This window comes from Molothrus aeneus, chromosome 5, assembly GCF_037042795.1.
Source record: "Molothrus aeneus isolate 106 chromosome 5, BPBGC_Maene_1.0, whole genome shotgun sequence".
Classification (NCBI taxonomy): domain Eukaryota; kingdom Metazoa; phylum Chordata; class Aves; order Passeriformes; family Icteridae; genus Molothrus; species Molothrus aeneus.
In genome coordinates this window covers 63954003-63967426 of record NC_089650.1, presented here as the reverse complement: position 1 = coordinate 63967426, position 13424 = coordinate 63954003, and the positions used below count along the sequence as shown (strand labels likewise).

Here is a 13424-nt window from a genome sequence, read left to right as displayed (position 1 = left end):
TGAACCCATTGTCCAATGTGGAGAAGAAGTGGTGTTTTCAAAACCCTGAGTGATGTGTGTGATTATGGGCAAGATCCCAAGAAGCCATTAGTGATTTATAATTTTAAACATCATAGATTTGGGCTGTCAGCTCTTGGCCTTATATAATAACTCAGTCTTGGGGTAGGAGCTGTTCAAACCTGCCTGAAAATGAGCCATCCCTGAGGTGTGTCAAGCTGGGCACCCACCAGGAGGTGACTCCAATCGCTGAGCAAATTCTTCTGAAGAGATTTTGGATGTTTGGGAGGTCTTGCTGAGTGACTTTCCATGTGAGGTAGTCCCTCAAAAGCTTTGCTTATTTCTGCAGATGGAACTTACTTTCAAGATGCTTGTTATTAAAAAAATGTTAGAAAGCCTGTCTGAGGCAATCTGCTCTCATTTTGCAGAAACACTGAATTATGAGCTGTGTTTGTGGCTGACTAATATGTTAATCCTACTGAGATTTAAAATTCTTGCTCTGAGTCCCAATCCTCTTCAAGTAAAATTTTCTTGTACTTCCCTGCCATACAAATTGGGCTGGATTTTGGATAAGTGGCTGGTCCTGGTATACTCCACCTCACTCCCTGTTTTCATTTTCTGTAGTGCTTTTATGAAAGGTCATTTCACAGCTTTCATCTCTGCTCTGCCATAAATCCAGTAGTTTCAGATCTCACCAAAGCCACCTGTTCCTCTTAGCCCTGTGCAAGACCACAGCATTTAATTAAGGAATAGATTATCATGTTGAATTTTGACTTATTTGGTATCCTTTGAGTCAAAGGTTGGAAACTATTCAATAAGCCTTCAGAATATCCTTATTAGCCATTAACTACTTCAGGAGCCTTTAGGCAGTATCATGAGTAATTAAGTAAAAACAAAGCATGGGAATCACTCTGAACAGGGTTTGCTCAGGCAGAAGCACATGATAGGGCAATTTCTCAGCTCTGTTGCCAAATCCTGACAAAGACTTGTGTTACCCTCTGCTCAGCAAAAACTGCATTATTACCCATGGCAGATATCTAAATCTGACTCAGCAACATGAAATAAGAATGACAGGAGCACAGAAAGTCAGCAATACTGCACTGAAACCCTGCTCTCCTTCTGAAAAAGCCTCAAACTTCAGAGTCTTGGCTGACCAGAACAAGATGAGCACTGGAGAAATGTGTGAAAGAATGGAAAGAAGTTGTGTTCACCCCAGGATTCAGTGGAAGAAGAGCTCAGCTCTTGGGGTGAAGCTGCTTCATGTGCACCTCAGCCTGTTGGCACTGTGAGGAGGGTACTTTGTAGGCTTTGGCTTCAGGAGAGGGGCTGGGTTGGCCCTTTGTGTGCAGTACAGGCTGTTATAAAGAACAGGCACCCTCATGACTTGTACAGTGTGAACAACAGGCTTAAATATCAGAGCAATCCCCATCACCTGAGCTCTTTGCAGGAACATGGATCGCAGGTTTTGGCATCCAGCAGCTGCATTTTTAGGGGGTTTATTAGCATAGCTGTGCTCTCTGAGGGTAATGGTAATGGCATAGTGTTCTGAAAGGGTTCCAAATGTTCTGGTCTGCACCTTTTCTTAAAACCTCCATTTGAAACAAGCCTTTGAATTTGTTCTCTTATTAAAAGCAAAACATAACCAAAAAAAAAAAAAAAAAAAGCCAACTGTAAGACAGCAGGATCATCTGGGGAAGCACACACACCTTTATGTACCTGAAGGTGGAATGAGCCTCCCCCTTGTACCTGGCATTGTGGCAATGCTGATTCAGCCTGAAATGCCTTCCTGGATGTGAAGGAAGGGCCCAGGTTTGCTCCATTGTTTCCCTGGAATGTGTTATGGAGATTGTTTACCCAAAGTGATTTGTCAATTGGATTCTGCTGAGGATTGTTTTGTTTCTTTGGCCAGCTGAGTCCAAGCTGTGTCCTGTCTCAGACAGTCATGGGTTTTTCTTTAGTATAGTGTAGTATCTCTTTAGTATAGTTATAGTATAGTATTAATGTAATATAGTATTATATATAGTATATATATTTTTATATATATTATATTTTAATTTATTTTATTATATTTATTATATATTACATATTATATATATGTATACATATTATATGTATTATATATTATATTATTTTATTATTGTATATGTTTTTATTATTATATTTATATAATATATATTTATTTTTTTTAATATTGTATTATATGTTATATATTGTATAGTGTGTATATATAAAGCAATTGTTCAGCATTCTGAATTATGCAGTCAGAGCACATTATTCCCAGCACTGGGGGCTCCCTGCATACAACAGGTGACCACTGTTTATGTTTTGAGCCCAGTGATTCCCTGGGGATGTGTGATAGTGGAAGCTGTGCTCAGCTGGCATCTCCCCATCTCCAGAAATGGGAGATTTGGCTTTCCCCTTCTCCTTTCTGCTGTTTTGTCTCCCCAGCCGTCTGTGTTGATCCTTTAGTGCTGTCAGCTCCTGGATTTTCTTCGTTGTGTCTCCTGCTTTTGCCTCTTGGCACTGAGGACTTGTTTTTCAGCTCATTAAATATTTCCGTTTTTCCGTACATCAGAGACAGACGATGCTGAGCTGTGTCCTCCTGTTCCTGTCTACTTATTGGAACAAAAATCAAAACCAGCCATTTGGCCTTAAAAGAAGTATTTAAACCTCCTACCTTTCTTTGTTAATGCTTACCCTGTATTGTTCTTACCTCTTTCAGAGCTGCCATCCACAGCAATAACTATCGGTGCTCTTCACTCCTTCAAAACAGAGAGAAATGCCCCAGCACAGCTTTGATGTTTTAAGAGGGAAAATCTTTATATAGTTCACATCCCCTCATCTCAGAATTGTTTTCTGTTATGTTAATGTGGCATATCTGTATAATGTCAGGAACTCACTGGTGCTCAGCAGACATTTGCATAATATTTTCTTTAGGAGCTATGAAATGTGTAATGTTTACCAGTCTTGAAAGTTATGTAAGCAGGCACAGACAGTCAAAGGCAGAGGAGAATGTGAATAAAATACTGGGAATATGGAAGGACTGAAGATTTGGAAGACATCTAAGCACATAAAGACAGGAGAACGTTATCTCCCTTTGTTCTCATATTTTGTCACAAAATTTGATTACAAGGGATGGAACAAAACAGGAAACTCTCATTTCTTATGCAGTTGTCCCAGTTTCCAGTTCACATACAGTGGTCCCAATTTGCTGAATGACTTGAAAATTGGGGTAGTATTTAACCTGTGCTGCAGACTGGGACAAATCCCAGTTTTCAAGAGTCTTCATAACATGGTTGCCACCTATAATTTTACCTACATTCCCCTGAATTTTCTTCAGTTCTGCAACATGTCTCTGGTGAAATTTAACCCGTTTCCATCATTGTTCTGCTTGTGGAAATGCAGATCCCCTCATCTGCCTTGTGCACTCTCTTCCTCCAGTCCCCTCTGTGAGCCCTCATGCCAAAGCACCAGAACATCTTTTTTTATTCTCATTATCTCCTCTTATTCCATACCTTGGTAGCAGTATTGACCTTGGCTTTTTTTTTGTTGGCTTCTCTGAATTAAGAAGATAAGTCTTTGAAGAGTCCTACCAGTACAGCAGAGGATAGGTAGCTACTAAATGTGAGGCTCAAGTTTTAATGTATCTCTGTGTGTCACAATTTGTTTTTTGCTCTTCTTCAAGTAACTAATTGCTTTGGAGCTGGTGAGACTCCCAGCAGAGGAAGGTGTGACTCCCAAGAAATATTTTTGTTGGGATTTGTCGCTTCATTACTTTTTTCCAGCATTTGAACTCCAAATTACTAAAAGGAAATACTGTACTTTTTAAAACCCAGTATGGCAAGTCTGCTTTAGGAGTGCCACAATTAGTGATTTCTTGCATTATTGTGGACGTTTTGCTTTGAAAAAGGCAAAAGCTTCTTTACATGAAAAAGATTAGGGCCACAGGGTTTTAAAATTTAGGTTTAAGCATTTACACTGCAAGGTCTCAACAGGGACCCAAACAAAAAATGCACCTTTTTAAGTCTCAGTAGTATAAGATAGTAAAGCAGATCCACAGAGAGTTTAAATAAATTCCCAGGCTCTTGCTTCTAGCAAAATTCAGACAATGGTGGTTGTATGGAGGCAGGAGGCTCAGTTCCTTTGTGCACATGTCCAATTCCTGCAGCTTTTCATTTCTCCCTCTGGAGGTGTCTGTGTTCCCAGAGGCAGAAGGACAAATGGCTCCCTCTGACTCTGACACCCAGCAGGCTTTTGAAGGCAGCTGCTGGAAGAAGTGGTGGCTGCTCTCCTTCCTCTCCTGCAGATGTAGCTCATCTCCTCCCTGACTCACTGCCCTTTCTGGAGCTGCCCTCTCTGGCAGAGCAGAGCTGTGATGCTGTCAGGGAGAATCTGCATCTCTGCACCCGTACAAAGCTCGGCCTCATTTTCCTCCTAAACAGGGAGGTGATGGCCCTCTGCCTCTCACGCACCTTTCTGTGCTTTGTTTTGTTTTCTGTGCCTGGAGACAAAAAAAAAAAATTGTGAATTTGCTCTACTTTCAGAGTCGTCCTTTCTCGTGAGGATATGACCTTCAAAAACCTCAGGACACATTTGCAAACACAAGGGTGTGGTGGTGTTCACAGGGGTCCCAGGACGAGGGAAGAGATGAGAATCTTGACTCCATGTTTCAGAAGGCTGATTTGCTATTTTATGATATATATTATATTAAAAGAAAATTATATATTAAAACTATACTACAAGAATAGAAGAAAGGATTTCATCAGAGGGCTAGCAAGGAATAGAAAGGAATGGAATGATAACAAAAGCTCGTGACTCTCAGAGAGTCTGAGCCAGCTGACTGTGATTGGCCATTAATTAGAAACAACCATCATGGACCAATCAAAGACGCACCTGTTGCATTCCACAGCCGCAGATAATTATTGTTTTTCTTTTCATTTGAGGCTTCTCAGGAGAAAAATCCTGGCAAAGGGATTTTTCAGAAAATATCATGGCGACACAAGGGTTATATGTGGAGAGCAAAACAAGGTCCTGGGGGTCTCCAAGTTTCAGAGTCGTACCTTTTGACCATATTCAAATGTCTGGCCTTATAACACATGCTTGTTTGGCTTTTTATTTTCAGCTCCTGAAGTGCTGGCCCAGAAGCCCTACAGCAAAGCCGTGGACTGCTGGTCCATTGGGGTCATCGCCTACATCCTGTGAGTACCTCTGGAGTCCCCAGGGCTGGCACCTTTGGGACCTGCAGCTTGCTCTCCCACCACGGAGTTACCTGCTCAGCCTGGGGCAAAATAACCCACCCCTGACACTTGTGATGCAGGGGAGCATCTACCCTGGACACCTTCTCTCAGGTTTCTGTGGTTGAGATGACTTCTGAGGTATTAGAAAGTCTTTTTTCCCAGCCTCGCAACCAAAGAAAAAGTTGAGATTTGTTGGTTTTGCTTTTCAAGGTTGTTAATTTTTTCTTATTCATTACATGCTTTCTCTGACCTGCTGAGATCTGTCCAGCAGGTTGGGTTGTGGCACAGTGACTGCCCTTGAGGAGGTGTTAGCTTTTTATACTAAGAACTATGTGTATTTTATTTACAATAATTTTCCAATACTTATTACCTATGTTAGACAGTCTATTTCTATTTTAAACCAATCAAAAAGTGTTACCATCACAGAAGATGGAGGACAAGAAGAAGCAGAAGAAGGACAGGACATGCCTAGATTCCTCCATCTTGCCTCTTGAGCCCCCATTCTAAGTCCCCAAAATTCTACTTTTTCACCCTGTGACAAATTCACTGTCATTCTATTCAAACTCTTGTGGCTTGTAAATCTTCACACAAAGTTGGCAATTTTTTCCATGGACTAAAATCGAAGGCACAGGTGTCTTTGACTCCATGCCAAGGTCTCTGAGCCCCCTGCCAGGGTCTCAAATTACCCAGGGCAGCCAGAGGAATGTCCTGGGTCCTGACAACCTCCCAGCTGCATAAAGGCTGAAATTTGAGCAAAAGTGGTAGGATATGGACTAGTACCCTTCAGCTGTCAAAATCCTTGGTCCCACCAGGACTACACTGTGTGCAGTAATGTGGGCTTGTCCAGGTTGTGACATTATTGAAGTTATTGTTGTTCTCTGTTCAGATTGGCTTTGAGAAGAAACTAATCTGGCTGTGTCCACTGAGCTGCTACAGAAACGAATGTCTTTTCCTGACAGCATTACCACTGCTTTATTTTTTTTTACTTTTCCCTTTTACACAACTCTCACCACTGTTATACAAGACTGAAGGAAAAAGCAGCTCCAATAAGGCACAGCATTAAAGCATTCCTACTTTGTTCCCTTCTTCCTTATGCAGACATTTCATGGCTTGTCAACATGAATAACTTTTTGATGCTGCTGTAGAACTATTTTTGCCAGGACATACCTCATTGCTGTGCTATCCACTCTGTACAATGTTCATTCTTTACATTTGCATTACATTGCATAATGTATATGCTCCCCAAAACAAGGAGGCTTTATATTAAATAGAATAGGAAGGCAGCTTGGTTTATTTCACATGTGTTTATTTAAACCAAAATCCTGTCTGAAAACTTTAGTTTTATGACTGTCTATTTTGAAAACTTGTTGAGTACAAAACTTACGTGGGAATGGATTTCTCTTGGAGCAGGCATCAATAGCAGGATGCAAAAAGCTTTTGCTAAACAAAGCAAAAATCAACATTGTTGATTCTGACTTTGGTTCAAAGCCCACTGGGACCTACTACAGCAGTGAGGAAGAGAACAGACATGCCAAAATACCTTGAAGGCTGCTTCACAAACCATTCCTTAGTGCTCTTTTAGATGAGGATGGTGTGTGCTGACTCAAAGTTTCCTTTTTTCACAAGCAAACCTGATCATGGAAGTCCTAAGGGTTGGGATTTTTGACATTGTCAGTCCTTGCCAGCCATGGCAGAACATGGTTGGAGCCTTTTCTGATGCTCTTTTAGGACTTAACAGAGTACCAGTTTCAGAGAGTGGGAAAAGGAGGATGCAGGTGGGAGATAGCATTACTCTGCCTCACATCCAGGCTCGGCTGCTGTCTGGGTTCAGTTTATTCAGTTTATATCCACCATGAAAATATGTGTCCATCTGCAGCCCAGGGGAGGGCTGGGAGCTGTTGCATGTGGCTGCCTGGAGATAAACCTGGCTCTGCTTCCCTCCAGGTTGTCAGTCCCATGTGCCCATGGCTCATGCACCAAAGGCAGACCTGTGCTCTTATTTCACTTGTTGCTGGGCAATAGGGGTGAGACAGTGCTAGGCAATGTGTCCTCCACACCCACTTCATGAGCACTGCTTCAACAGGTGGAAGATTTTAATCTCCTCCATAATCTTTCCCCCCTCCTAAGCAAGGCTGCTCTTTCTGTAAGGTTCAGCTCTGTTTCCTGCTCTGTTTTCCAAATCAGCATGTGCTCAGCTTGTTGGGCAAATTTAAATTCCCTATTCACTGCACAGGGAATTCCCAGCCCAGAAGGCTTAAATCATCTCAGTAAGAATGAGCCTCTATGAATTCCTGTTTGTAGGACAAGGAAACCTTTTCAGGGTTTCTGTGCTTCAGGTAATAAGGTCTTGATTTGTATTTTGTACAGCCCAAATAAGTGGCAATAACACATTGCTGTAGAAGGAGCCTGTTAATGTCTTTGCCAGATTGTTACAGCTTGGGTGGGATTGGGTCTGAGACCAAACCAGCTCTTTCAATGAGTAAGCCACATCCTCCAGCTCCTGTAGCAGTCAGCAGCACTCCTGGGCTCCCTTTGGTTAGCCCCCCACAGCCCATGGCATCAGGGGCTCTGTGCACTCCCGGGTCACTGGGCACCCCAGCCCAGCCTGAGTGGATGCAAGAGGCCATTTCACCAGGGTGGGCTGTTCAGTTGCCTAAACTTGCACAGTTAGTGCCATGCTGGGGGATCCAGGGCAGCCACATGGGTTTGGAAAATGTAACACATTGCAGACCCCTTCCATCTGGAGAGGCAAGGATCCAAGCTGGGTCATGGGCCATGTCAAACAGCCCCAGATGCTCATGCTGAGGTGACTGGCTCACACCCTGCTCCCATAGTGTGAGTTCATCTGCTTTGTGGCACATTTACATCACTCTCCAGCCTCCCTTGACTCCATCTCTGCTGAGTGCAATGTGATCTGAGAAACCCAGCCCACACCTCACGTGTCCTAGCCTTGGTCTGGATCTCATCCTTGCTTCCAGGAATAGCCAGAAGCTGCAGATGTGGTGTCTTAAGAAAGTGAATGTCTGGAATACAGTAGAAAGAGAGGGGAGAGGGGAGTCCTTCCCTAAGCTGGAGGGAATTATCCCTGGTGGGGTGTCTGGTACAGCCAGTGATGGGCACGAGTTTAACAGGCAGGTTTGTGGCCTCAGCAGTGGCTCCCAGAGTGACATGGCACTGAGATGCCACAAGGACCAGCAGCACAAGGACCTGGTGAAATGCTGGGAGTTAAACCTGCCCTGAGCAGGAGCTATCAGCTCCAAAGTGTGGCTGCACCCATTCAGATATGCCATATTCCAGCTCCACAATCAGCACAGCTGGAGCCACTTGCACGTGCCTAAACCAGCTGGAGATGCATTTTTACATATGGCAATCCAAGCACAACGTCCTGCTTCATCTCCTCACCTCTCCCACAGATCCTCACTGCCACTCTGGACAGACTGTTGTCATTTAAGAAGATGGAAACTCAAAGGAAACCAGCGCAGAATCAGGCATAAATTAAAGATGCTTTGAGCTAATATTACTACAAGTGGTTTGAGTGCCTCCAGACCCGAGCTCAGTCTCACTTGAGAGCCCTCAGTTCATGACACTGGAAGAACAAACTGTTTCTGAGGCACTGATGCTGTAGAGAAATATTTGTTTCCGTGATCTGCAAGGATGTCTTGGGACAGAATAATTCTGTTTCAGTGCCAGTCTCCAGTGCTTCTCCTTAATGACAGCCAGATTGCACAGGCTGCACCAGTGGAGTTTTTATCAAAACCTGTTTTGCATGAGAAGTCATTATTCACAAAAACTAATTTTAGAGCCTGAAATTTCCTGTTACTCCAGTTGCAGTATTTCTCAATTTGAAACAGCCTCACTGTTGAGCTCGGCCTTCCACTTATCTCAAGATAGTTTTGATCATGTGTCCAGCTTTAAAATATAAAGCATAAGAAGAGCAAGAGACTTCACTGGATTCCCAGCAGCTGGATTTCGGGCCTTTCTGGGTCAGATAAGGGATTACAAAAGCTTGGGGAAAATACTGATCACATGCATACCTTATACAGAGAAGATTAGGTTAATTTATGCAAAAATAGAAAATCATGTTTTGAAGCTGGAAAAGAACCTGGGGGCACAGAATGCTCTGCCTCAGCCCCTGGTTATTCATAGTCTTCTGCAATAGGTCAAACACATTTTACCTTGAATTTTCTTCTGTTTCCATGCACTGTTTGGACAGAGAGTTACTGGTTTGTTATTCTTTGTAAACAATTACCTATCTGGAGATAAATCTTGGATCAAACTTTCACAGTTTGCTGCTGAGCTGCTTTTGATTCTCAAGTAGATGTGCATGAACCATCAGTGCTGTTTGTATGGAAGGATTAACCAGGGACAAAGTATATTGTGCCAAAAGAAGTTTCCACCATCACCTAGGAGTCATCCATTGGGAAAAGGTGGTCAGTCATCTTTCCTGCTTTGCATCACATGTAAGCCTAAGCAAAAAAGTGAGGAATAACTTACTTGCTCAGCACTGGAAGGAGAAACAGGGTGGCAGAGGACACAGGCATTTTGGGTTGCTCAAGAAAACTCAGCTAACATTGGGAAAACAGCCCCAAATAATCATTCCTCATTGCTTGCTTCTTAATTTGTGTGTGATCCCCTCTGCTGAGATGTCCTTGTCCACAGCTTTGTGAGGGCACCAGTGTCAGCCAATATGAGGGACTGTTCCCAAAATATACAGAAGAAATACATGTGTTTATCCCTATAAATAGCACTTGGATGACTTCCCACACCATTCATCTCAGGTCTTTGAGCAGCTACTGAATTCTTTGTTCTAACTGGAAAATTGTCTGTAAAACTAACCCTGGGGCCTCTTGTGTTACAGACTGGACACTGACCATGTGAATGAGTTCTTTAGCCTTTAGTATCACCCCCAATATGAAATAGGATCTGCAAGGGGTTGCTTTCTCTGCCTGGAGAAAGATGTTCCTGCTATTCCTCTTGTGCTCTCAGGATCACTTTTAGAAATTACTTCTAGCAATATCTTTCTCTTGTACATCCACCTGTGTTCTTCTTATCTGCATCCCATTATTTTTAAGGCAAGACTGGGAATAGGAGTTTAGGGAAAAATCTGTTGCTTATGTGATAAGGTTGTTAAATAATTCTGAAAACCTTTTATTTGGTGAAACTGCAAGAAAATGATGGCAACAAATAGCTGCCTGAAACTCCCCCAGGATAATGCTGGGAGTTTTTCACATTGAAGACAGAGGGGTTATTTTTGCATTTCTGCATATCTGAAGAAAAGCAGCAGAACCTCTGATAGTGAGGTCATTTTATTCACACAGAAATGTCCCAGCAGATGGAAATGAAGTCGGTGGGATTTTGATTCTGTAAGAATTAACCAAAAAACTCATTATGGACTTTGGAAAGTGGCCCAGTTGCTGGAATTCCAGCAAGATTTCCTCCAGCCATAAACTGCCAGATAGGCTGATTTGCTGGGGCTTTCCCATCCCTTCTGCAAAGCCAATAATGTTAAACCTTAAGTGACTTCCATGTCTTCCTAAGCTCTGTTTTTAAGGGAAAGGACAGCAAGGCTGTACATAAAATATTTGTATTTTGGCTCTCAACCCATCAGGGTGTCCCAGTGTTCCCCTCCCACATTCCACCTCCTGTGGCCTACAGGGCTTGCTCCCTTCTCACCTGCTTTCTGGTGTAGGTCCTCACTGATTTGCCTCCCAGGGGAACATCCTTGCATCCCCCTGTGCAGGAGGCTCATCCCATCCCTGGCCAAGCCAGGATCAGCCCCTGGGCTCACTCAGCTCTCAGGTGAGGGCTGACTGGGGGGGATCTCCCTGCCCATGACCTGTAGTAGCAATGAATCCTTCTCAGCCTCTTCCTAGCAAGGGCAAAGCTGTGCCAAAAGAGGCTCTTTTCTGCCCTGTGCCCAGCTCCTGGCAGTCCTGGTGCCCTCCTGCATGACCCTTTCTCTCCTTGTGCATCAACAGGGGCTGCAGTGACTTCCTGGACACAGAGGCTGATTCCCCAACCCTGTACATACTCCAGCCATGCAAGAAGATTTTCATTTCCTCCATAATCTGAAAGGCTCTGGAAGGGCTGGGGTTCTTGCTGGGACTCATATCTCTGTGCTCCCCCTTTGTAGGATTGTTGCCCTCCAGCTCTGTGCTGCTTAGCAGTTCACTCCTGCCTTTTGCTGCCACAAGTGTGCATAAATCACAGCAGTCCTAACTTGTGCTCTTGTACCTCTGCCAAGGTAATTAGTACAGTGCACATTTGAGGAGAGTTATTTCTCTCTCCAGAGAGCAGCCTGCCAGTGCCTCAGCATGCACAGCACTGTCTGCTTGCCTTCAAATGCTTTATCAGAGCACTTTGGGCTTGTCTGAGGAAAATGCTGAGGAAGGCAAGAAATTAATGAAGGGCTGTCAGGCTCCTTAAATGCAGCCCCCTGAGTGTCACAGGGAGGAGGGGACAGAGCAATGGCTTCAAGGGGCTCTTTTTTCTTCTTTCTTTTTTCCGTTTTCTTTTTTCCTTTTTTCTTTTTTCTTTTTTATTCTTTTTAATTTTTTTCTTTTTTTCTTTTTTCCTTTTTTTTTTTTATTTTTCTTTTTTTTCTCTTTTCTTTTTTTTTTTCTTTTTTTTCTTTTTCTCCAACCTGGCTATCTCTACCCCAGTGCTCATCCTGCCAGTTGCAGCGCTGGTGTTGTCAGCTCCATCATCTCTCCTCAGTAAGGCACCCCAGTAAAGATTTTTCAACCCCCCAAAATCTTGAGGGTTGTGACGAAAGAGGAGGAAGGAGAAAGTCAGTTCATGTGCATCCCACCCCAAGACTGTGGGATGTGAGCACTGATAATTATTACACTAAAACAAGTAATTTATAAGCTCTCCACAGATACCAGTAGAGCTGGACACTGATTGTGGATCGAGTCTCTTCATTAAGCCCCCAGATGTTTTTCCTCAGCTGTCTGTGTACATAGTGGCTTTTTGGCATTTGCTAAATTTATTGTTTTTAGGGACCCTTCTCATACACCACCTGCACCACGGGGTTTCCAGCAGGAGCACCCAGCCCCAGGCACCAGCAGGTGCCCATTGAGTAGGTGCAGAGCCCTGCTCTGAACATAGACACTTGTCTGGCAGGAGGTGATCTTCCTGCTTTGATAATGGCACTCATGGACCCAGATGAGGACTGGCTCATCTCTCTGAGATAAAGAGAGAGATTTCTGGTTCAGCTGAGCCACAGTGGGTTCATCATCATGCTGCAAATGTCAGTGGAGTTCTCCCGGGTCAGCGTGGCTGTGACGCAGATCAACATCTCAGTATTTAAATTATTTATCAAGCACACTGGCTCCTCAGAGCTAACAAAACATTGCTCCTTTCACCCTCAAGTGTTGAGTTGGTTCAAATAACCTCCAGGGCAGCCAGCTGCTTTTGGGTTATAAATAACTCAAGTATTCATTTCTTGCAGTTTCCCCCCCTTGCTCTGCTGCTGTTTCTGAGCTAGATCTACAGTCTGTTTGTAATGCTCTCTCCAACTAAATGCTTTATTGAGGTTGATTGACTCAGAGTTTAAAAAAAACTGTAGGAAAAATATCATTTCAATACCAGCAAAGTATGTGGAAGAATTATTTAGACCACAGACCAGTGATAAGAGGAAAAAAATGTATCATCTCTACAGAGAGGCAGGAAGGGCTGTTTAACTGTGAGCAGGATGGGTTTGCTAAAACCTTGGGCCAGCCTCAGAGGTAAATCTGGCACTTTGCAACATTGGTGTTAAAACTTGAAGAAGGGCTGTCTCTGCTGGCATGTCTGTGCAGAGTGGGACAGAATCCTGCCTGCAGCACCAGCTGGGTGTAGGGATCTCTGACACACGAGTTTCATCACTGCACTTGCTTCCTGCAGTGCTAGATGTGCTTCTCCCACATCCAGCCCTGCCTCAGCATTGAGGCTGTCCTGCTCTGCAGCACTGGGAGGGTGCACCCTGAATGGATTAGCTCAGACTAGGCAAATAATGCTCGATGTCCTGCTTGGGTTTTTTTTGTTTTTTTGGGGTTTTTTTCCTTGTTTTGTTTGGGCTCGGTTTTCTGAGCAGTCTGACTATAAACACTGAGAACCAGGACAGGACTGTTGTCAGCCTCAGGCAAGGCAGGCAATTGGATGTGGTCAGCAAAATCACTTTCAGGAGTGAGAAAGGGAGAGGCTGTC

General features: G+C 43.6%; 1 protein-coding gene across 3 annotated transcripts in view; it reads left to right on the top strand.

Annotated features, from left to right (window-relative positions):
- The window catches only part of CAMK1D (calcium/calmodulin dependent protein kinase ID), a 220382-nt gene that overhangs the window by 182573 nt on the left and 24385 nt on the right, over positions 1-13424 (top strand). For all 3 annotated transcript variants that reach the window (XM_066550996.1, XM_066550998.1, XM_066550997.1), the window contains exon 6: positions 5120-5195. In XM_066550996.1, the coding sequence (XP_066407093.1) occupies positions 5120-5195 (76 nt within the window). The remainder of the gene's footprint in view (positions 1-5119; positions 5196-13424) is intronic.